At 42.1% G+C, this 24,749-nt stretch overlaps 1 protein-coding gene across 2 annotated transcripts in view; it reads left to right on the top strand.

The window, feature by feature from the left end:
* COL25A1 (collagen type XXV alpha 1 chain) overlaps positions 1–24,749 on the top strand; it is a 561,710-nt gene that overhangs the window by 328,797 nt on the left and 208,164 nt on the right. For both annotated transcript variants that reach the window (XM_038755133.1, XM_038755134.1), the window contains exon 5: positions 23,249–23,266. In XM_038755133.1, coding sequence (XP_038611061.1) covers positions 23,249–23,266 — 18 coding nt within the window. The remainder of the gene's footprint in view (positions 1–23,248; positions 23,267–24,749) is intronic.

Here is a 24,749-nt window from a genome sequence, read left to right as displayed (position 1 = left end):
TCAGGTTGGTATTTGTAGGTCAGAGACTCGTAAAAGCAAATGCCAGTTGTTCTTGAAGGAGTAGGCCCTTTTACAGCGACACAGTTCCAAGCAAATCTGAACAGAAGAGCAAAATGGGGTATCATCACATCAGCACAAAAATATTCAGCGGTAATGAGAGAGCACAATAAAAACAGATTGCTGTTTGGTGGTGTGTGAGTGCACAAATGGATTCATTTCTGAGGAGGTTTCTTCAGAAATGTTCCAGAGAAGGGAAAAAAAAAACAAAACAATTCATCAGTCGTCATGCCACAGCTGTTACTAAGATTCATCTCTTGCTGACCTTCAGCCAGCTAATTTTCAAAAAGTGACATTTTTCACAGTTTGTTTTCTCATCATCATGGCACAAACCACATCAAGTATATTTCCTGAGTGACATTGGCATTGATGAATTAACCATGTGCTTTTTATTTTTGGACCCAAGAGTTTCAGTTACTTCCAGAGATATGAGAACTTTTAGGTAGAAGATGTCTGTCAGTATTGTAGACAGCTTTAACCTTTACACATTACATATTTTAAAGTGCTTGCCTAGTTAGGATATAGAGTACTGTTGCCCTGCAGTATTTACTTTCCAAGTCCTTGTCAATCAATCATATTTACTGAGCACTTGTGTGCAAAGTACTGTTCTAAGCGCTTGGGAGAGTACAGCATAACAGAGTCTGTAGACATATTCCCTGTCCACAAGGAGCTTACAGTCGAGAGGACAGACAGATATTTCAAATAAATTATGGCTTTTTATGTAAATGCTGTGGGGTAAATAAAGCGTGCAAATCCAAATGTAAGAGTGAGAGTAGGGAAATTGGGGCTTAGTTGGAGAAGGCCTCCGGGAACAGATGTGCTTTTCATAAGGCTTTGAAGACTGGGAAATCTTTGAGTTGTGTTTTTATCAAACTCATGAAGCTGAGGGTGAAGAGGCTTGGTTAATCTCTTTAAAACTATACTGAATTAGCATCCCTTGCCCTTCATTGCCTCCTGAGATTCACATCAGCCTTCAGCATTGACAAGTGGCTGAAAAATCATTGGTTAATAATGAGGAAATGTTGCTGAAGGGATGCAATTTCAGGGGACTCCTTGAAGGCAGGAATCATGTCTACCAACTCTCCCAAATATTAAGTCCAGTGTTCTGCATATAGTTAGCATTCAAATACCATAGATTGATAAGATTTTGGGATAAGTGAGTTGTCTTTCAAAACTGGAGCCCATTGTAAGGTTGGGTGATAGAGAATGTGAGTGTATGTAATATAGTTGTACTTCGTGCATGAAAGAGATGTCCCTGATGGTGAAGCGCACGGAAAGGCGAGGGTTTGGCTGAAGAGACAACTTGGCTCCTTTGGTCTCTAGCCCACTGTGTAGGCTGTCCTTTGTTGCGTGTCTGCTGTGTGACCTTGGGCAACTCACTTAACTTTTCTGTGCCTCAGTTACCTCATCTGTAAAATGAGGATTAGAGTATGAGTCCCATGTGGGACAGGGACCGTGTCCTACCTGATTAAATTGTATCTACCCCAGCACTTAGAACGGTGTTTGGTTTCCTGTGTTTGATTGAATCTTTGTTTCCAAGTGAGATGCAACACTGTACATTGTGTGAAGCTTTATTGTGTCCTTAAAACCTCCTGCCACCCAAGACCTTGGAACTACACCTGCCCCGCAAATGATAATAGTGATGATGGTATTTGATAAGCGCTTACTGTGTGCCAGGCACTGTACTAAGCACGGGGGTGGATACAAGCAAATCAAGTTGGACACAGTCCCTGTCCCACATGGGGCTCCCAGTGTCAATCCCCTTTTTACAGATGAGGTAACTGAGGCCCAGAGAAGTGAAGTGACTGCTTCCAAGGTCACTCACACAGCAGGCAAGTGGTGGAGCCAGGATTAGAACCCACGACTTCTCACAGACCGCGGCTCTCCCCAGATTCAGATCCCTCCTGAAAGCCCACATCCTCCAACATGCTTTCCTTGATTAATTCCCAGAAACCCAAATCATATAATCTGTCAACCATCTTTAGCACTTATGTAACTACTTACAGTGATCCTCAGCTCTTGTGTCCATGTTCATTCAAGTGTACATTTGATTATCTATTTTGCTTACTTTATAAATACCTTTCTGTCTGTCATCCCCATTTTAGAGAACAAACTCCCTGAGGATATAGAGTGTGCCACTTGCTTGTTTTGTACGTACCTCGCACTTACAGTATGGCCTAGTAGAGTCAGAAGGACCTGGATTCTAATCTCCGCTCCATCACTTGTCTGCTGTGTGACCGTGGGCAAGTCAATTCACTTGTCTGGGCCTCATTTTCCCTATCTGGAAGTCTGTGAGCCCTATGTGGGACAGGGACTGTTTCTTGCATCTACCTTAGCATTTTGAACAGTGCCTGGAATATAGTAAGCACCTTAATCAAATATCACTATTATTATAATTATTATTATTGAGAAGCAGCGTGGCTCAGAGGAAAGAGCACGGGCTTGGGAATCAAAGGTCCTGCGGTCGAATCCTGGCTCTGCCACTTGTCAGCTGTGTGACCTTGGGCAAGCCACTTAACTTCTCTGTGCCTCAGTGACCTCATCTGTAAAATGGTGATTAAGACTGTGAACCCCACGTGGGACAACCTGATCACCTTGTATCCCCCCCCAGCGCTTAGAACAGTGCTTTGCACATAGTAAGCACTTAACAAATACCATTATTATTATTATTATTACTTCAGTGTATTGCATTTATTGGACACAAATATTACCACCACTTCTACCATATAATTCTGAGGGATAAATTCTAGCTAAACATATATATGAACTGAAAAAAGGGGGTAAAGTGGTGAGCGGAATTATCTTTAAATGTCTTAGAAGAATTACTTTACCAGACTGCCATTTCTGGGCTTTTTTTTTTAAACAAGACTTCTCCCTTAGTAGCAGGCACCCTGAGGGAGAGTCTCAGTTACTTCCTTCTCTGCAGGCACCAAAGCTAACCTTGGCCTTAACCCTCCTAACCATGGGGGTTTGGGGATGTGGTTCTTTTGACAGGCAATCATCAAGGCTACGGGAATGAGGCAAGAAGACTGATAAATTAGAAAGAATCACACTTCCTTTCCTTCTCACAGTGTTGGAGCATACTACTTCTGCAGCCCAAGTGGTTTGCCTTTTCTTGCCTCTTCTCCACAGCAGTTATTTAGAATCATTTATTTAAAAAAAAACAAACTAGCAGAGCTTCATCAACAGTCGTGATTTAACCAGAGGCATGTCACCAAAATATTACTGAAACAGATTCCAAACATTCTCTATTACAAAGACCTCATGTTCAGAGTATCCTGGGTAATGGGATTACAGCGGCTAATTTAAAGCCAGCAATCCTAACCACTTAATTAGTTGTTCCAATAAATGAAGATAGTTTATTTTCAATTATTCCATAAGCAACAGATTTTATTGGAATGGGGTAAGGATCTTTAACCAATACAAATCTTTCTCAATTACAGGCCATTTCAAAAGAAAAAGGTGGCATTTAGAAAGAAAAAGGTGGAGAGAACAAAGCAGTGACCTAAAACTGTATTATTGGCGCCACAAAAAATAAGTTTTCGTTGATCGAAATTGTCTGAAAATCATTCCACTCTCTAAGTGGGGAAAAAAATGGTACTGCCATATAACTAACTATACATTTCCAGTTCTCCCCTTGGCATTTCCATGGGTTGAGAAAAGTAGCATTTATTTTCTTGGGGAGGAGAACTGGATGGGATAACACATCCTCTTTCCTGAGCAAAGCCATTGAAAGGTAGAATGGTCCTACTAGGATTTGTCAAAGACACAAACATTTTCAACTAGCCATATCCTATCAGTTCCCTGACATGTTCTGTTTTAAATAATACAGAGCCTTCAGCTGTGAATGTCTCAGAGAAAAATGCAGGATTATGCCCCAGGAAATTCTGTCCACTGGGGACCCATCCAATCTTTCTCCAGATGTACACACAATACCCAAGGCAGTGAACTCTGCTGCCAATGATTTTCCTGGAACAGTTACCCACTTTGATTGGCCTTAGCATCTTTCCCCCTCATTCCAGCTTCCCATTTGAGAACCATGAGAAGGAGAAGATGAAAATGAAGTACAACGTTCCTTGAAAGTCACAACTGTTATTGGCCTTTTTTTCGTGTTCTCCACCATTCCTGCCCTTCAGTCCTTTCAGTTTGGTCACCCTCTCCTGCCTGCTGTTCCCCTTCTTCTTAGTGGCAAATAGAAAAAGGAACCCAAAAGGCAAAATCTACAGGGCTTGCAGTAATTTCTTTGCTTTATTTGGTGAGTGCATGCTATTAAAGGTAGGAGTGGGTGTACTGATAGACAATTCCCTATATTTCCAATGCAGAGGGCAAGGGTATCATAATGAAAATTCTATGCACACACATTTTAAGAGCTATTACACAAGTGACTCAATTTATCATGTTTTATGAATCCCATTTTACAGCTGGAGAAATTGAAGATGATTCCAACCAAGGTCAGCACTGGCTGGCAGGAAAGGTCAGAATTTGTCTTCTGGTCAGCATCCTCTCTGTGAGATGACCTATTTTCCAGTTGCCTGTATAAGAAGGGATGTTAGAAAGCAGCATGGCCTAGTAGAAAGAGCACTGGCCTAGGAATCAGAGGACCTGGGTTTTATTGCTGGTTCTGGCCGCTTACCTGCTGTGTGACTGGGCAACTCACTTAACTTCTCTGTGCCTCAGTTCCCTCATATGCAAAATTTGTTTATTTTCAGTGGTATTTGTTAAGCACTTAATATATGTCAGACATTGTATCTACTGGGGTTGATACAAGCTTATCAGGTTGAACCCAGTCCATGTCCCACATGCGGCTAACAGTCATAATCCTCATTTTACAGATGAGGTAAGTGAGGCACAGAAAAGTCAGGTGACTTGCCCAAGGTCACACAGCAGACATGTGGCAGAGCTTGAATCAGAAGCTAGATCCTCCTGATTCGCAGGCCCGGGCTTTATTTAGTAGGCCATGTTGCTTCTCTAATAGGATTGAATACCTGTTCTTCATCCTACCTTGACTATGAGCCCCATGTGGGATTTGATTAATTTTTTATCTACCCCAGCATTTTGTAGAATGCTTGGCACATAGTACTTATCAAATGCCCAGTTATTAGGCGTATTATTAAAAGGAAGGCCTCGTGTTTAATACCCACGTCCAGTTCGCCGAGTGTATATGCAGACCGAAGATTTACTTTTCAAACAGAGGAGATTAGCATTATGGAGTAGAGTTTCCAGATTCCAGAAACAGGTGGAGCATGAATTTGTGTTTTCCAGCGAGTCTGCTTTTATTCTTCCTCACAGAGTTCCTGTTCTGAGCTTTTCATCTTCATTATCATTTCTGTCATGCATAATTAGTGAAGTGTGTTTGAAATGGTCAAGTCTCATGACCCACTGGGGAACTTAAAGGACTTTTTTCTAAACGAGAAGGAGGAGATGTGCTGCTTCTTCTCAGACTGCTAGCTGAATGAACTGCAAGGGTCTATCTGATAGCCCTTTCCTTCCCTATTTTCTATGATCTAAAATAACATCACCTTTAAGACTTTTTCCACTTGCACTTCATATTTAGACAAATATTGCTTGTACTTCGAAACCACGTTGGGCTTATGCAGGACCCCATCTTCACCAGATAACCCAGGACACCACACCTGGGCACGCATTTGAGAGGTGTCACGATCTCGCCAACCCTTGACCACTAGGACAGGCAGGTTTTAAAGGAACATTTGTCCTACTCTAAGTGAAACCCAGGTGCTTAAACACTATAGAGATTCCGAGCCCCACGAAGGTCAGAGACCCTCTTTAATTCCCACCTCTGTATTTTCACTACGTGAGTGATTCCCAAATCTACATCTCCAGCCCTGCTCTCTCTGCTTCTCTTCAGATTCACATTCCTCCTGCCTACGTGACATTCTACATGGCTATCCTGACACCTCAAACTTAGCATATCCAAAACAGAACTTCTTATCTTCCCACCCAAACCCTGTCCTCCCACTGTAGACAACACCCTTTCATTCATTCTGTCGGATTTATTGAGCACTTACTGTGTGCAGAGCACTGCACTAAGCACTTGGGAGAGTACAATATAACAATAAATGGACATATTCCCTGCCCACAACGAGTTTACACCATCCTCTGTGTCTCACAAGCCAATAACCTTGGAGTTATCATGAGTTACCATTCTCATTCAACGAATGTATTAAATCTGTCACCAAATCCTGGCAGTTCAACCTTCACATTACTAAAATCCTCCGTTTTTTGTAGTATTTGTTAAGCATTTACTATGTTCCAGGCACTGTACAAAGTGCTAGGGTATAAATACAAGCTAATCACAGTCCCTGTCCCACCTGGGGCTCACAGTCTTAATCCCCATTTTACAGATGAGGTAACTGAGACACAGAGGAGTGAAGTGATTTGCCCAAGTTCACACGGCAGACAAGAGGTGGAGCCAGAATAAGATTGCCCCATGCTTCCCCTCTCAGGATTGCCCCTGGAGAGTTTCCAAAACTCTACCAATTTGTACTTCCCAAGTGCTTAGTACAGTGCTCTGCACACAGTAAGTGCTCAATAAATACGATTGATTGATTGATTGATTCTACCAGTTTCAGCTACAGGAGGGAGAGTCAAGTAGAGGCCTACCCATTCCAGTCCTAGCTTGGGCAGTGGCTAGCAAATGGAAGGCTGTCAGTCAATCTTCTGCAAGTCAAAACTCACCTGTGCTGGGCAGCAGCAGCATGGGAGAGAGTCGAGGGTAGAGACTCAAGATTTTACTGCGCAGAAAAAAGCAATGGTAAACCACTTTCGTATTTTTACCAAGAAAACCCTATAGATACGCTACCAGAATTATGGCATATGGAGGTGGGGCATTCTGGAAGAGATGTGTCCATGGAATCACTATGTGTAGGAGACGACTCGACGGCATAAGACAAGACAAGGCCCCCTGCTTAGGACAGTACTTGGCGTATAGTAAGGGTTTAATACATGCCACTATTATTATCACTACTGGAGATAAGTGCAAAAGACAGACTGCAGCACTCTGCAAATAGGAATCGCTTTTTTAATGCAGAGAGTTTGGGAACACTGGAAAGAAGACTCATATACAAAAACAGCAACAGGAGCAATCAGAGGTATTTATCAAGTGCTTACTGTGGGCAGAGCACTGGATTAAGCACTTGGGAGAGTACAGTATAACAGATTTGATGGCAATGTTCCCTGCCCACAAGGATTTTACAGTGTAGTCTACAGTCTGGCGATTACACCACCATTACAAAGGACACGTTTTACGTGTCCGTCACCCATAAGTCTTTTCCACCATGTACATGGACACAAATATATTCTTGTTTCTGTAGCATCATCTTCTAATATGAAGGTTAGCCATGTCCCAGAATACAGACCACTCACCAATGGAGCCAACTACTTCACAAATCAGGACTTGTCAATGGTATTTATTGAGCACTTACTATCTGTAGAGCACTGTACTAAATGCTTGGGGGAGTACAACAGAGTTGGTAGACACGTTCCCTGCCCACAATAAGCTTACAGTTACAGGGGGAGACAGACCTGCAGAGAAGCAGCGTGGCGTAGTGGCAAGAGCCCGGGCTTGGGAATCAGAGGTCGTGAGTTCTAATCCCGTCTCCTCCACTTGTCTGCTGTGTGACTTTGGGCAAGTCACTTCACTTCTCTGAGCCTCAGTTACTTCATCTGGAAAATGGGGATGAAGACTGTGAGCCCCACGTGGGACAACCTGATCACCTTGTATCCCCCTTAGCGCTTAGAACAGTGCTTTGCACATAGTAAGCACTTAACAAATGCCATCATTATACACAAGCAGCGTGGCTCAGTGGAAAGAGCATGGGCTTGGGAGTCAGAGGTCATGGGTTCGAATCCTGGCTCTGCCACATGTCTGCTGTGTGACTTTGGGCAAGTCACTTAACTTCTCTGAGCCTCTGTGACCTCATCTGTAAAATGGGGATTAAGACTGTGAGCCCCATGTGGGACAACCTGATCACTTTGTATCCCCCGAGTGCTTAGAACGGTGCTAGACACATACTAAGTGCTTTACAAATGCCATCATTGTTATTAATATAAATAAATTACAGATAATAATAATAATAATTTTGGTATTTGTTAAGCGCTATGTACCAAGCAGTGTTCTAAGCGCTTGGGAGGATACAAGGTGATCGGGTTGTCCCATGTGGGGCTCACAATCTTAATCCCCATTTTCCAGAAGAGGTAACTGAGGCCCAGTGAAGTGACTTGCCCAAAGTCACACAGCTGACAAGGGGAGGAGCCGGGATTTGAACCCATGACCAGATATGTACCTAAGTGCTGTGGGGCTGAGGGTGGGGTGAATGCTAAGTGCCCCAAGGTGTGGATCCAAGTGCATAAATGATTCAGAAGGGAGAGGGAGCTGGGGAAAGAGGGCTTCATCGGGGAAGGCCTCTACATAGCAAGACCAGAGAAAAACACAATACCCAAGTGGTTGGTGAATTGAAATGATGCAATCACTCACGGGGAGGATTGAACTAAAGAAAAGCACAGCTTTGAACCATTTCAAGCTGTACAGTTGGGAATAAGCTACAGGACACAAACCAGCCAATGGATAATCTCCTTGAGCAGCGACTTCAGGAAGAATGGGAATTAAAGAGACACATTCAAAACGCATAATTGTCACTGCATTTGGAAAACTTGGCAGTGTGACAGGCTAATCTTGAGTACAGTACTGTACCCCTAGTGAGTACTTAAGAAATAACATTGATTAATAAACTGATTTATATGCACTTAATGAAAGGATGGTCAGTTATCCAAACTCACAGGTCATGTATCAACTATCATCTTGGTCATGTTTGATAGCTATTAACATGTGAACTTAGTGGAATTTCCAAGAGCTGTCTCCCCCCCACCCCCCCTTTCAGAAACTTGGGTTAGAAACCATCTAGGATCTATTTATTTAAATAAGGGTCTCGGGACAGCTGCAAGTCACAATCTCACAGCTCAGTATTGAGAAAATTGGAGCCACTGAGTCACATAAATTTCATCAGACTGCAATGCCTTAGAGTTGGCACTGGTATACATCTACAGAAATTAAAACATCATTTTAAAACCCTGTCAAATGAAGCAGTAATGAGATTGTTATTCACTGTGAGCCGTGCAATAAAAGGTGTCAGGCCTCCCTATCCTCTTGAAATATTTTGACTGACGTGACTGGGGATTTCAATCCCATTTCAATTAGTTGTAGTAGATGTACCACGGGCATTTACTAAGCACTCTGTACAGACCATTGCAGTAAGTCCCAGGAAGAAATGCTCAGGTGAATATGGGATGTAGCCCAGGGTCCTCAGAAGTGCTCACAACAGAATAAGGGAGGGGGAAAAGAGCATGACAACAGACTAATAACAATTTAAGAGACAATGATGGAGACAGGAAGGATAGGACATTGTGGCAACAGGAGTGGGACTTGGGGCTCCTCATGGTTCAGAATTTTCATAAAGTGCTATGTACAAAGTAACCTCACCCCTCTATACTGTAAGCTCGATGTGGGCAGAAAATGTATCTGTTTATTATTTTGTACTCTCCCGAGTGCTTAGTACACTACTCTGCACATAGTATGCTTTCAAAATGTACAATTGAATGAATAAATGTCAAGCCCTTAGTACAGTGCTCTGCACACAATAACTGCTTAATAAATATGATTGACAGATTGATGCACATTAGATTTTACTTCCTGAAATTGAGGGGTTTCCAGGTGCCCCTTTCTTGGTATGCTAGCCTCCCAATTTTGGGGGGGAATGTTGCTGGGACTTATAGTTTGTTGAATACAACCTTGGATATACTCATCGCTCCCACTAGCAGAATATACAGCCCCCTTATCTCTTCTTTCTTCTTCTCCACCCTTTCCCCTCCATCCAAACTTCTACTGCGTTGATCCAAGCACTAATGTCTCACACTGATTACTGGAACACAGGTCTGGAAGTCAGAAGGACCTGGGTTCTAAACTCAGTTTTACCACTTGTCTGCTGTGTGATCTTGGCCAAGTCACTTGACTTCTCTGTGCCTCATTTACCTCATCTGTAAAATGGGGATTAGGACAGTGAGCCCCATATGAGACAGGGACTGTGTCCAACCTGATTATCTTGTAGCTATCCCAGTGCTTAGAACAGTGCTTGACTCACAGTACGCATTTAACAAATACTATTTTTAATTATTATTATTACTGCATCAGTCCTCTTCCTGCTCTCCCTGCCTCTTATCTTTCCCCAATCCAGTCCTTACTTCGTTCTTCTGCCCAGATCATTTTTTTTTTCAAAATCCATGCAGTCCATGTTTCCACACTTCTCAAGAGCCTCCAGTTTTTTGTCCATCCATCTCCTCATCAAACAGAAACTCCTTACCATTGGCTTTAAAACACACAATCACCTTTCTAGCTCCTGTCTTCCCTGCCTAATTTCTTATTGTAACCCAGCCCACACACTTCACTCCTTAATTCCAACATACTCACTGTACCTTGATCTCGTCTATCTTGCTGCCAGCCCCTCAGCCACATCCTGCCTCTGGCCTGGAACGCCCTCCTCCTTCACATCTGACAAGACCTCTCTCCCTAACTTCAAAGCCGTATTCAAATCACATCTCCTCCAAAAGGCCTTTTCCGACAAATATCGCATATCCCCTACTTCCTCTGGAATCACCGTACTTAGCTCTGTACCCTTTAAGCACTTGATATTCACCCTACTCAGATTTTAATGTCTGTCTTACCCTCTAGACTGTTAGCTTCTGATGGGCAGGGAGTGTGTCTACCAACTCTGTTGTTTTGTACTCTCCCAAGCACGTAGTACAGTGCCCTGCTCCCACTAAGTGCTTAATAAACACCATTGATTGATTCTTTCTCTCTCTCTCCCTGCTCTCCATCCAGCTAGCCAGAAGGATGGAGTTAGGTGCAACGATCTATTTTTTTTTCCTTCTCAGATTTTAGGCTCATTCTGCATCAGAAGCTGGAAATATCAGTTGGCTTCATCATATATGTCATATTTTGTATTTGTCTTATTTGGGTTTGAAAAGCTCCTTGTGGGCAGGAGTCATGTCTGTCTGCTCTTACTGTATTGTATGCATGCAAACGCTGAGCATGATAATAATAATAATGATGATATTTGTTAAGCGCTTACTATGCGCCAAGCACTATTCTAAGCACTGAGGTAGATACAAGGTTATCAGGTTGTCCCACCTGGGGCTCACAGTCTTAGTCCGCATTTTACAGATGAGGAACTGAGGCACAGGGAAGTTGTGACTTTCCCAAAGTCACATAGCTGACAAGTGGCAGACAGAATTCAAACCCATGACCTCTGACTCCCAAGCCCATACTCTTTCCACTAAGCCATGCTTCTTTGTAGTATAGTACTTTGCCCTCAGTAAGTGCTCGATAGATACCAGTGATTGATCATAACAACCAAGAGCAGAAAATGGAAAAAAAACAAAAAGGAAAAAAAAAAATAGTGTTATTTTCCACACATCTAATGGTGATGTTTGGAAAATAAATTTCTGGGTTTTCTTAAAGGGAAGAGTGACGTATTATTGGAACAGGTCTCTGCTATCTCTAGAGTGAGAGTGAACTAGTGATGAATTGCTAATTCGTTTAGTACCACTGGATTTTGGGTGTAAGTTCTATAGAGCTGGGCACATGCAGTTTATTGCTCTAATTTTTCTCTAGTTCTCTCTGTTTTCTTGCCTTATTTCCCAGACCTGGTTCAATATCTCTGTTGACTTTTCTTTTGGCAATTAAAAAAGAAGAACATATACATCTTACCTCTCCAATGCTCAAGAAACTTTCCTTTTTCAGCAATATTATTAAAATGGAAAATGTATCTTGTGCATTATCTTTGTACTTCGCAAGCATTTATTAAACAAATGGCCTGGAAAAGAGTTTTCAATTCTCCAATGAATTTGCCGTTGTTTCTTTGCAAATTGGTAACCCGCCCTTTACAAAGTGTAGTAAATCTCATTAAGCTTGAGGGTCTAGTCATTTCCAAACTAGAATAAAACTCTCCTTCTTTAACCCCAGCCCCTGAGCATAAATCCTAGGGAAATTGATCATTTAGAAAAGGAAAATCCGACATTGACAGACCCTTACATAAAGTAATGTCACATGTCTGAAGCTAAAGTAATGTGGCAAGAATTATTAATGTCTGTCCTGGGGTAGGGTGACGCCACAGGTGATATAAATTATAAATAATGTTTATTCTCTACCAAGTATGCAGCATTCCTTTTAGGCTATGATTTTAGGCACCTTAGAAGCACTAGAAGAAGTGTGAAGCTAGGGTTTGAATAGAGCCATTTTGGAAATAAGCAAACCCTCACTAGAAGACAATCAGATAATTGTGGGTTTTGTGGCAGTGGGGTGGTTTCACCAACGTGCAGTTCTCCCTATTCATGCCGCTCAGGTTTAGGGGGAGAGGGGCTTCAGGTTTCTCAAATACTGAGAGGCAAAGAAGAATCTGTTAATTCAATCATTGTCAAACTTATTGAGCGCTTACTGTGGGCAAAACACTGTACTAAGCCCTTGGGAAAGTTCTGATCCCCCAAGGCAATCTTTCCTGCTGACTGGGTAGATGCCGGGATTCTCCTCAATCAATGCCAGGAATAGCCCGGGGAGAAGTCCCTGCTGCCCCCATAATCAATCAGTGGTATTTCTTGAGCACTTTGTGCAAAGCACTGTACTAAGCTCTTGGGCCAGCATGATAGAATTGGGAGACACGATCCCTGTCCTCTCTGAGCTTAAGCTTTCCTATCCCTGAGTGCTACAATAGTGGCCTGGTTGGAATATCCAGCTGAATGCTGACGTGGTACTATATAACAAATTAACAAATACCCCAAAATATCACAAGGGTGGTTTTGGGGCTTCAGGCATGCCCTATTTAATCCCCATCCTCCCAGGCAGGTCATCATACCAGCTGCTTCAGTATTTCTGTATTTATCTGTTTGGTAGTATTGGGGGATTTTTTCCATTTTATATTTGTAACTATTTTCTCGCTCTTTCAAATGTTTAATAATCATCACTTCAAGTCCACTAGCTTCCCCAGGGGATTGTAGGCTCTTTGAGGGCAGGGAATACATCTTTTGGTTGTTAACTGGGGTATTTAAGTGCTCACTATGTGCTAGGCACTGTACTAAACGCTGGAGTAGATACAAGCTAATTAGGTTGGACACAGTCCCACATGGGGCTCACAGTCTTAATCACATTTTACAGCTGAGGGAACTGAGGCACAGAGAAGTAAAGTGACTTACCCAAGGCCACACAGCAGACAAGTGGTAGAACCAGGATTAGAATCCAGGTCCTTCTGACTCCTAAGCTGGTGCTCTATCCATTAGGCCACACTAAATGCTCCTCAAGCATTTATTCATTCAATTCATTCAGTCGTATTTACTGAGCACTTACTGTGTTCAGAGAACTGTACTAAGCGCTTGGAAAGTAGAATTCATCAATTAAGAGAGACAGCCCCTGCCCACAGTGGGCTTACAGTCTAGAGGGACTGTTGGGCTGTGCACCCACTAGGGGACTTGTATAGTTGATACTAACACTGGAGATGCCCAGGGTGGGAGGAAGTAGTGAAGTCCAAAAGTGCCACCTTAAAACATGCTATTCATTCATTCAGTTGTATTTGAGTGCTTACCGTGTGCAAAGCACTGTACTAAATGCTCAGAAGAGTACAATATAACAGTAAACTGACACATTCCCTGCCATCCAAAGCCATGTCCGACTGCCCGTATTTCAAGTTCTATCTGACAGTCTACCAGTGTCTCAGAGTCTAAATTGATCGTGTCCACCTAGCCAGAAGACTCCTTTTAATCAATCAATGGCACTTATTGAGTGCTTACGGCGTGCCGAGAACTATGCTAAGCAGGTGGGAGGGTACAGTGCCATGGAGTTGGTAGGTACTTTTCTTGCCCACAGGGAGCCTATTCTACCTTTCAGTCTTTTAAGGGTCTAGTGTCCCTGAACCATTCCAAAAATTGTAGTTCGGTCTTAAATGGACTGTATTTAAATGAACTGTAATATTTAAATGGACTATAAATATTCAGTTTCTGTAGGTTGGCACAGAGTTTCTCCACTATGCCACTTACCTGTTGTGTGACACTGGGCAAGTCACTTAACGTCTCTGTGCCTCTGTTCCCTCATCTGCAAAATGGGGATTCAATACCTGTTCTCCCTCCTTCTTAGATTGTGAGCCCCATGTGAGGCCTAGTTATTTTAAATCTAACCCAGCACTTAGTACAGTGGTTAGCACACAGTGAGCACTTAACAAATATAGATTATCATCATAATCTATAAGTGATAGTGATTCCTTGGAGTGTTTTATGAACTGCAACAATCTACAGGCTTTCCAACTTGCCTTCTTTCTAAAATCTTTGCAGAATGGAAAACATTTCATTTCACCATCTTTGCAATCGGAATTTCAAGCAGCCAACCATGGTGGGTTAAGAAAGGAACATGCGTTAGAACCATAAATTGTTAAGTCCGTGGAGAGTAGAATGTGCTACAGAAATGGTCATTCTAAAACAATAAGACCAAGATAGCTCAACAGATTTTTGATAGAAAAGCGGTATTTGTCTCTTCAGTGTGGCAGTAATACAAACTCCCCATCACTTCCAAGTATCATGTAGTGAAAGCTAATTGTCTCAGTCAGAAATCTAAATTACTCTGAGGTTTTAGAGTGGAGTGTTTTCACTTTCTTGAAGCCATAATTGTGATAATAACCTTGCAGGGAATGTCAGGCCTAATATAGTTCTTTAATTGTTTGAAGCAACAATACATATGCCAGATGTATAATTTCATGTCATACTGTTCCATTGTGGTTTGCTGGGTTCACAAATTTTTTGAGTTCATATTGGCCACTTTTTTATCAAACACCAGCTACTGATAGTTTTTTCTACCTAATTACTCAGATTCTATTTGCTTGGGTCTGGTACTTAGGCTGGTTTTTCTGTCTTGCTATGCCTGTGGTATCCTGAGAAAGTTATTCCTTCTATTTGTTGATCTACAGTCATCATCTTCTAAAGCTTATGGTTATTACTACAACTACTATGAATAATAATAATTGTGGTATTTTAGGGGGTATTAAGTGTTTACATTGTGCCAGGAACTGTACTAAGCACTGGGGTAGGTACCAGTTAATATCAGGTTGGACACGGTCCCTGTCCCACATTGAGCTCACAGTCTTAGTCCTCATTTCACAGATGAGGTAACTGGAGTGCAAAGGAGTTAGGTGACTTGCCCAAGGTCATTCAGCAGGCAAGTGACAGATATAGGATAAGAACCCAGATCCTTCTGACACCCAGACCTGTGCTGTAGCCACTAGGCCAAACTCCTTCCCCTGTCAATCAATCGATCAATCAATCAATTATATTGAGCACTTACTGTGTGCAGAGCACTACTCTAAGCAATTATTGTATTTTTCAAGTGCAGACTGTGTGGACGGCACTGTACTAAGCACTTGGGAAAGTACAATACTACAGATTTGGGAAATATGTTGCCTGCCCACAAGAATCTTACAGTCTACAGGAGGAGACAGACAATAAATTGCAGATATATGTTTGTATGGGTAGGAAATGGAGAATTTTAACAATGTTGTGAGGGTAGAACTGACAGGATTTGGTGACAGATTAAACATTTAAATGTTAAAAATAAGATGAAGCCAAGATAGTTCCGAGGTTATGTATGATCTTGTGAGATGGGGGTCTGGTCTGTAAAATGGGGATTAAAACTGTGAGTCCCTCCTGGGACAACCTGATCACCTTGTAACCTCCCCAGTGCTTAGAACAGTGCTTTGCACATAGTAAGCACTTAATAAATGCCATTATTATCATTATTATTATTATTATTATGGGGGGTTGTTGGTGCTGTCTACAGTGATGGAAAAGACAGTGGGAGAACAGAGTGTGGGTAGCAAGATGAGGAGTTCTTTTTTGGACATGTTAAGTTTGAGGTGTTGGCAAGACATCCAAGGAGAGATGTCCTGAAGGCAGGAGGAAACCCGAGACTCCAGAGAAGGAGAGCGATCAAGGCTGGAGATGTAGATTTGGGAATCATCTAGGGAGAGATGGGAGTTGAAGCCATGGGAGCAAATGAGTTCTTTAAGGGAGTGATTTTTGATTCAGAATAGAAGGGGACCCAAATTTAAGCCTTCAGGGATTCCCACAGCTAAGGTGTGGGAGGCAAAAGAGGACCCTGTGAAAGAGACTGAGAATGAGTGGCCAGAGAAGAAGAAACAGGGGAATACAGTATACAGAATACATTGTCAGTGAAGCTAAGGTTAGAAAATGTTTCCCGGAGGAGGTCGTTCACAGTGTTAAGGGCAGCTGAGAGGTTGAGGATGATTCAGATGGAGTAGAGGCCACTGGATTTGGCAAGAAGGAAATTATTGGTGAATTTTGAAGGGGCAATTTCCATGGAGCGAAGGGAGAGGTTGCCAGATTGGAGGGGGTCAAGGAGAGAACTGGAGGAGGGGAAGTTAAGGCTGTGGTTAGAGATAATTCACTCAAAGATTTTGGAGAGGTATAGTAAGAGGAAGATGGAGCAATAACTGGAGGAAATCTTGGGATCAGTAATAATAGTAATAATGATGGTATTTGTTAAGCTCTTACTATGTGCTAAGCATTGTTCTAAGCGCTGGGCATAGATACAAGGTATTCAGGCTGTCCCATGTGGGGCTCACAGTCTTCATCCCCATTTTACAGATGAGGGAAGAAAGGCACAGAGAAGTTGAGTGGCTTGTCACTGAATCCCATGCTCTTGCCACTAAGACAAGCTGTTTTTTAGGATAGGGAATAAATGAGCACGTTTAAAAGTAGTGGAGAAAAGCCATCAGAAAGTGAACAGTGGAAGAAGGCAGTCAAGGAGGAAGGGGGCAAGTGTTATTTTAAGTAGTGAAGGAATTCTGTTGACAACCCATGTGGAGGGAGTAGATTTTGAGTTGGTAGGAGTTGGGCATGATGGAAAAGTCAAAGTGGGGAAGGAGGAGGGAAGGATTAAATGGGTAGGGAGATTTGGGGGCAATCACACCTAATGGCTTCAATTTTGTCAATAAAGTACATGGTCAGGTCATTAGGGGCAAAATATGATGGGGGTTGGGGGGAACAAAGGGTTTGAAGAGGGAGCTAAATGTCTGAAACAGCTGGCATGGGCAGTGGGTAATGGGAGTCAATAAAGTTGGAGAAATAATGTTCCCAGGTGGAGGGGAGGGAAGAATTAGAGGAGGTGAGAATGAAGTTGAGATGGATGACGTCAGCCTGCTATTTGGATTTCTCCCAGTAGCACTCCACAGGTTCATCCACAAGAGCAAAGGAAGTGGACTAAGCAGGTGGTCAGGGCTATTGATCAGTCGTACAAGATGATACAATAATTTTATAATTCTTTTTATTTTGATAGTATTAACACCTGTCTACTTGTTTTGTTTTGCTGTCTCCTCCTTGTAGACTATGAGCCCATTGTTGGGTAGGGACTGTATGTTGCTGAATTGTACTTTCCAAGTGCTTATTACAGTGCTCTGCGCACAGTAAGCACTCAATAAATACAATCGAGTGAATGGACAAAGAGTTTGGGGAGGGAATCAGTTGAATTCAGCAGAAGGTATCAGTTTGTGCATCAAGAGAAAGTACCCAGGATATGGTGACTTTAGAAACTGAGGCACAGAGAAGGTAAATTACTTGCAAAATTTGCTCGTACCCACCCCAGTGCTTAGTACAGTGCCTGGCACATAGTAAGCACTTAACAATCACCATTATTATTATTATTATTATTATTGTTACTTGCCCAAAGCAGGCAAGGGTAAAGCCAGGATTAGAATACAGGTCTTCTCACTATCAGGCCTGTGCTCTTTCCATTAGGTCACTTCTACAGCCTTCTTCCTGACTTTGGAGCGCCTTTGATTTTTAACTCTTTCATTTGGTTTTGGCTTTGGTTATTCTAGCATCAAGTCGGTGTGGAAAGAAAATTGGTTAGGTGCAATTCAAAACTAGCATGACCCAGACATTCCCAGGAACTCTAAGTCACTTCAGTTTAATTGTACAATCATTTCAATTTACAGCCAGTTTTTTGGATTCATCTTGGCATAGGAAAAACAGTTACTCTCCACTTGGTTTATTGTCACTGTTACTTAAAGTCAATCACGTCTTGTTAGCTCTGAACTAGACAGGATATTCAAAGGTTTTAAGAAAAGAATGGGAACTATTTTAGGAAAAAGATTCTCAAAAGAAGCTTAGGGAAGTTGGAGAATTAATGGGTAGTAGCACTTCTGCCAGAGTCAACTGAGCAATCTACTCTCGGATTCATAATTTTTTTCCTCCAACAGTCAAAATGTTCACCCACCTAAATTGAATCCATCATCATTTTAAATGAATAATCCTGCTCTCCAAACAAAACCTCACCCAAAGATCAATCACTGATCTTCAGATTTGTTCTTTTGGATCCAGTTTCTGAACTCCTAGCATAAGAAGCAGTGAGAAGCAGTGTGGCTTAATGGAAAGAGCATGAACTTGGGAGTCCGAGGTCGTGGTTCAAATTCCATCTCTGCCATTTGTCAGCTGTGTGACTTTGGGCAAGTCACTTAATTTGTCTGTGCCTCAGTTACCTCATCTGTAAAATGGGGACTAAGACTGTGAGGCCCACCTGGGACAACCTGATAACATTATATCTACCCCAACACTTACAGTGCTTGGCACCTATTAAGTGCTTAACAAATACCATCACCATTATTATTATTATTACAAACAGAAGGAACTCTGGTCTTCTCTTGTTGGAGTAATGCTGAGAGACCTTATGTCCTCAGTGGTTTTGTTTCCCAAACTGTATCTTACACATTCTTTCGCTGTCTCAGTGGCGGCGTCTTTTACTTAGTGCGGCTTCCTCTCTGTGCCCTAGAGTCTTCTCTCCTTCAAACCACTCTCCCACATACAGCTGCCATGGCCACTCACCGCACGACAACTTGGGTCTCCTCGACTCCATCCTTGGGCCAGGTGGCTTTTTATGATGGTTGGAAGGCAGCAGCTGTTTGGTCCATTTTTCTTACAGTGTTAAAATTCCACATTTAGTCTCCTGTCTGTCAGATTGGCTAGAGTAGCCAAGATTGCATCACGAGACAAGATCAGTAAACTTGTATTCTGTAATCATGGCATGGAACATCGGGCACTGTATTTGCCACATATTAAGTATAATTCCTAGTGCTTGTTCAGTATTGTGATAGCATCTATGCTACAATGGCTAGAGACTGACAATCTTATGCAAAATCTTGGTTCAGTGCCTCAAAGATCACAATAGCACATCAGAAGCATTGCTGTTTCAATGCAGGTGGCCTTAGAGGTCTCTGCAAGAAGACTGGAAACTGGTTGTTTTCATTCTATTTCTTGTTCTTTTTTTTTTTTGCTTCCTAGCATATTCATTCATTTCATTCCATCGTTTTTATTGAGTGCTTACTGTGTGCAGCACACTGTACTAAGCGCTTGTATAGCCTATCCTTCTAGATGCTATGGCTTTTGATACTTAATGCAGAATTTACACCATGGATCCCAAATTTATTTGTATAATGGCTCCCACTTTTTCAGATCTTTTTTTTTTACTTCAAAGCAAAGGATGGTCAATTATATGGGTCATCTAAGAATTAAGTCTAATAATAAGGGGAGGTGGTGGAAAGAGGGGAGAAGAAAGTAGGAAGGGAACTCATACTTCTTTTTCATTCTCCCAAGTGCTGCGTAAAATAGACACTAAATGAATTAACCCCCAAAACCTGCTAGTTTGTTGCTGTCTCACCCTCCTCCTCGTCTTCTCAAATAAAGAAAGCTCCCCTCCCTGTGGGTCACATGCTCGTCTTCCTCCTCCTCCACGATGTGCTATTATTACTGCTTTCAGTTAGGTGGTGCAAAACATAATCCGTCATTTCTCCCTCAAGAGTCTGGCTGGGACAAGCATGTGGTGGAGGCAATTGTCTGAGTAAATAAGGTACTTCTGCTCTGTGGCTGTAGAGACAAACATTACTAAAGAAAGTAGCACTCCCAACCCAGGAAATAGAATAAACAACTGCCTGGTTTAGGAATCCACCTGTCCACCAGGAACGGCCTGGACCAAATTGGACTATTGAGACGCCTTCCCATCCTATGATTTCTGTTTACATATTCAGGAAGACAGAACCTGAAACCTCGGCTCAAGCTGGCGGAGAAAGAATTGCAGCACGGCCTAGTCCAGGACCTGGGTTCTTGGAGTCAAGGACCCGGATTCTAATCCCGACTCAGCAATGTGTCTGCTGTGTGATCTTAGACAAGTCACTTCACTTCTCTGTGCCTCAGTCACCTCACCTGTAAAATAGGGATTAAGACCCTGAGCCCCACATGGAACAGGGACTGTGTCCAACCTGATTAGCTTGTATCAACCTCAACCTGGCACATAGTAAGTGCTTAACAAATTCCATAAAAAAGGCAATTGAAAAATTGTTCATGCCTTTTCGATGCTGAATCTTAGAACCCTGCGGTGCTAGTTGGGGAACAAAGGGTCATCTGAATTGGAAACAACTTGCCCAGGTTGTCTGCTGCTTTATAAGGCAGAGGTGTATCTAGGTGTATTCTCTGGTGGTAGTTTTGCTGCAGCTGATGAATTTGTCTGACTAAGCTGGCAGTTCATGTGACATCTGGAGTACAGCAAAATGCCAACCGTCTGTAAAAAAAAAAAAAGGTTCTAGGACACCATGGAAAGGGCTACGCTTCTGGACAAAAGGAGGACTTGGATTCCATCCATGCACCAGTAGTGAGAGAAGCAGCATGGTGTAGTGGATAGAACACAGGCCTTGGGGGTCAGGGGTTCTGATCCTGCCTCTGCCATTTGTCTGCTGTGTGACCCTGGGCAAGTTGCTTCACTTCTCTGTGCCTCCATTCCCTCATCTGTAAAATGGGGATTGAGATGGTGAGCCCCACAGGGGACAGAGACTGTGTCCAGCTCGATTTGCTTGTATCCACCCCAGCGCTGAGTACAGTGCCTGGCACATAGTAAGTGCTCAACAAATACCGCAGTTGCTGTTATTACGCAAGTCCCGGGAGTGTGGACCTGAACTGGCTGTCCCCATCTGGATCTAAGCATGTAAGTTTGAAGATTGGCCTTTGTCCAGCAGAGTCCCCACTCTTCCCATTAATAATAATAATGTTGGCATTTATTAAGCGCTAACTATGTGCAAAGCAATGTCCTAAGTGCCGGGGAGGTTACAAGGTGATCAGGTTGTCCCACGGGAGGCTCACAGTCTTAATCCCCATTTTACAGATGAGGGAACTGGGGCCCAGAGAAGTGAAGTGACTTGCCCAGTGCTTGGCACATAGTAAGCGCTTAATAAATGCCATCATCATCATCATTATTATTATTATTGGCAGAGCCAGGATTTGAACCCATGACCTCTGACTCCAAAGCCTGACGCTCTTTTCCACTGAGCCACTCTGCTTCTCATAAGACCTCTCATTAAGAGGTCTGTCCCTTGGAGGAGCAGGTTGGTAGGCCAGTAACAATTTGTCTTACAACACCCCTCTCAGTAGTTTGGGTGGATAGTTTCGGGAAATTTGTCAGCAGACAAATTTATTTTAGACTGTGAGCCCGCTGTTGGGTAGGGGCTGTCTCTATATGTTGCCAACTTGTACTTCCCAAGCTCTTAGTACAGTGCTCTGCACACATACGATTGATGAGACAAGAATTTATCTGTCTTCTCTTCCAAATTGAAAATAATGGTAGTATTTGTTATGGGCCAGCCACTGTTCTAAGCACTGGGGTGGATACAAGATATTCGTATTGGACACGCACCTCATAGGGTTCACAGACATAATCCCCATTTTACAGATGAGGTAACTGAGGCACAGAGAATTAAGTGACTTGTCCAAGGTCACACAGCAGACAAATGGCGGAGTCGGAATTAGAACCCAGTTCCTATGGCTCGTAAACTGTTTCCACACTTAGGCCACACTGCTTCTGTGTAACAATATGATCATAAAAATTGTATTTATAAGCACTTACCATGTACCAAGCACTGTGTGGGTACAGTATATACAGATCAGAGACCAATTCTGTGTCTTTTCCCCAGTTTCCAGAGAACTTTTTACAGTTCGGAATTAGAACCCAGGTCCTCTAACTTCCAGATCCATGCTCTTTCCAGTAGGCCTCACTACTTCCACAGCATTTTACAGAATTGAATGGCCTGCTTTTTTTATTTGGGTAGGACACCAGTATTACCCTGAGCTCTACACTGAGGAGAAGGCCAGCTTTCATGGCTTCTCTGTCACTGAGTTTCCCCTGTATTCTGAAGTGATGTCCCAGTATGACACCCTGAAGCAATGTTTCTGGCATCAAGAGATTGGGTCTTATTTCACTCCTTAATTTGTTACTTAAAACTGACCTTTTCCCTCAATCATCTGAGGCTAAATCTGATTAGAAATGGCTAAGGAGGTGATGTGCAATCAATACTTTTGTTCACAGGTAATAGTTCTCGGGTGAAAAGTGTTTCTATTACGGTGTTTGGAAAAATTTAGTAGTCTGAAAGGCCCCAAAATGACATTAAAAATGAATTAACTTGGTTAGAGGTCATAAAACCTATTGCCTACTTGAAGAGTTATTACGTCTTATAATTTAGCCGAAGACATTTCATATCCTTTTTCATGCCCTTAGCCCGGTTGTGTTGAAAAAAGCCAAGGTTTTTTCATTAAGTTAAAATATTATTGAGACATTTCTGAAAAGCCAAAAGCTCTGTGACTTTTACAACTTAAATGTTTACTCTTTTTTAAACGTTCCTCTTTGTCTTGATATATGATCTCATCATATTTGAGGTTGAAGTTCATAGTCGCACATATACTGCTTCGGTCCCCTAACCCATTAAGAAATACATTTATTTGGAGATTTGGTAAGAGTTAATTCTCCCCTTTTCATCCCCCTAAATTTTAGAGTGTGACTAACTTAATCCACCAGTTTGAGTTAGATATGACTGAATTGTAAATTTAGGGAATTTAAATGTCAGTTTTGTAGCAGGCATTTGTAACTTTGTTTCTCCTGGGATCCCATGCTATTTAAAGAATTTGCCCATTGAAGATTTTAATTAGTTTTTCTATCTTTCATCCTGTTGGATGGTCACAACTGCTTTCACTTTGTTCAGTAGTGATGAACCTTAAATATACAGTTTTTTAATTCCTTTTTTTTTTTTATTTGCAGGGCCAGCCCGGTCCTCAGGTAAGTGAGAAATCCATCTTTGGAAAATCCACTTAATTGAAATATCCAACAATTCTTTAAATCTGATCACTAAAAGCTCTAAACCTGTAATCATTACATAAGTCAGTAGACCCAAAGTATTTCCCAAGAGGAAAGCATGGGGCCTCCATAGGGTTTGTTTGAATTCCATCAGCTGTTTGACCAGATGGTGAGATTAACAATGTACTACCAAATAAAGTCTGCCTCTTAACTGTGGCTTTAAAGAATGCCAGTAACTGTAAAGTAATATAGAATAACTTCGAAAATGGGGCACATTAGCTGGTCTGCATTGACTGCTTTTTAATCCAGTGCTAGTAAGGTTAATGTAAATCTGTGAAGATTTTATTATTTATAAGATAGTTTTGTGAGCCACTTCAGTTACATAGAAGTCCTCAATTTAATGCAGACCAACTGCCTCTGTAATTAAAGAAATATGAATTCAATCAAAAAGGAAATCTTTTGAGCCCTCAATCCCAAAAGAAAACGAAAAAGTGTTGGATATGGTGAGACTATGTGTAAATGATTTTGGGAAAATACATCAATTTCAGAAGACCAAGAGGAAATGAGATGGTCAAAATTTAAGCATGGTTCAAGTTGAAGGAAAACATAGACATTGTACTCCATTGTATCAGTCAGTCAGTGGTATTTGCGTGCTTATCCTAACCATATGTGTAAGGCTAGCTGAGGAGATATTTGTGGCACCTAAACTCCTCTTCCGCATTATTTGCACGTAAAGATAAATCCTTTCCGTGGTAGTGGCATGAAGTAGTGGGCTCAAATTGCCAGATGCAAAACTCTTTGGACTGAAGACTTTATTTTCTGTTGGTCTAACTGTGATTTTTGTTGCAACTTAAACTGCATTACAACTAATTAGCAAGCTTGGAATGATTTTTTTTTTTTGTCATGAGCCTTAAAGTTCATTCGGCATAGATGGAGGTTGTAATCCCTAAATGCGTTTGACAATTACTTCTTTTTTATCTATCGTTTACAATTTTGCCAACCGAAAGTCCTGTATGATGAACTCCAAAGGGTAATTTGTACTGAGTTTCTGCTCTCATGAAAAAACTTCCATTTCCTGAATTCATACTCAGGGAGGCAGAATGGCCTGATGGAAAGAGCACAAGATTGGGTTTGAATTCCAGCTCTGCCAGTTGCTTTCTGGACGCTGCTGCTTGCTAGCCACTTACTAAACTATCCCTCAGTTTCCTCATATGAAAAATGGGAATAAAATACTGTGCTTCCTCCCTCTTAAACTGCGAGCCCTAAAGGGGCTGTGTATGATCTGCTGATCTTGTATTTTGTCAGCAGTGTGACTTTGGGCAAGTTACTTAAACTTCTCTGTGCCTCAGTTCCGTCATCTATAAAATGGGGGTTAAGACTATGAGCCCCACGTAGATCAACCTGATTACCTTGTACCTACCCCAGTGCTTAGAACAGTGTTTGGCACACAGTAAGCACTTAATAA

The sequence above is a fragment of the Tachyglossus aculeatus genome, chromosome 12 (genome assembly GCF_015852505.1).
Source record: "Tachyglossus aculeatus isolate mTacAcu1 chromosome 12, mTacAcu1.pri, whole genome shotgun sequence".
Classification (NCBI taxonomy): Eukaryota; Metazoa; Chordata; class Mammalia; order Monotremata; family Tachyglossidae; genus Tachyglossus; species Tachyglossus aculeatus.
Note: the sequence above shows the minus strand (reverse complement) of the source record. Positions and strands in the feature narration are given on the sequence as shown.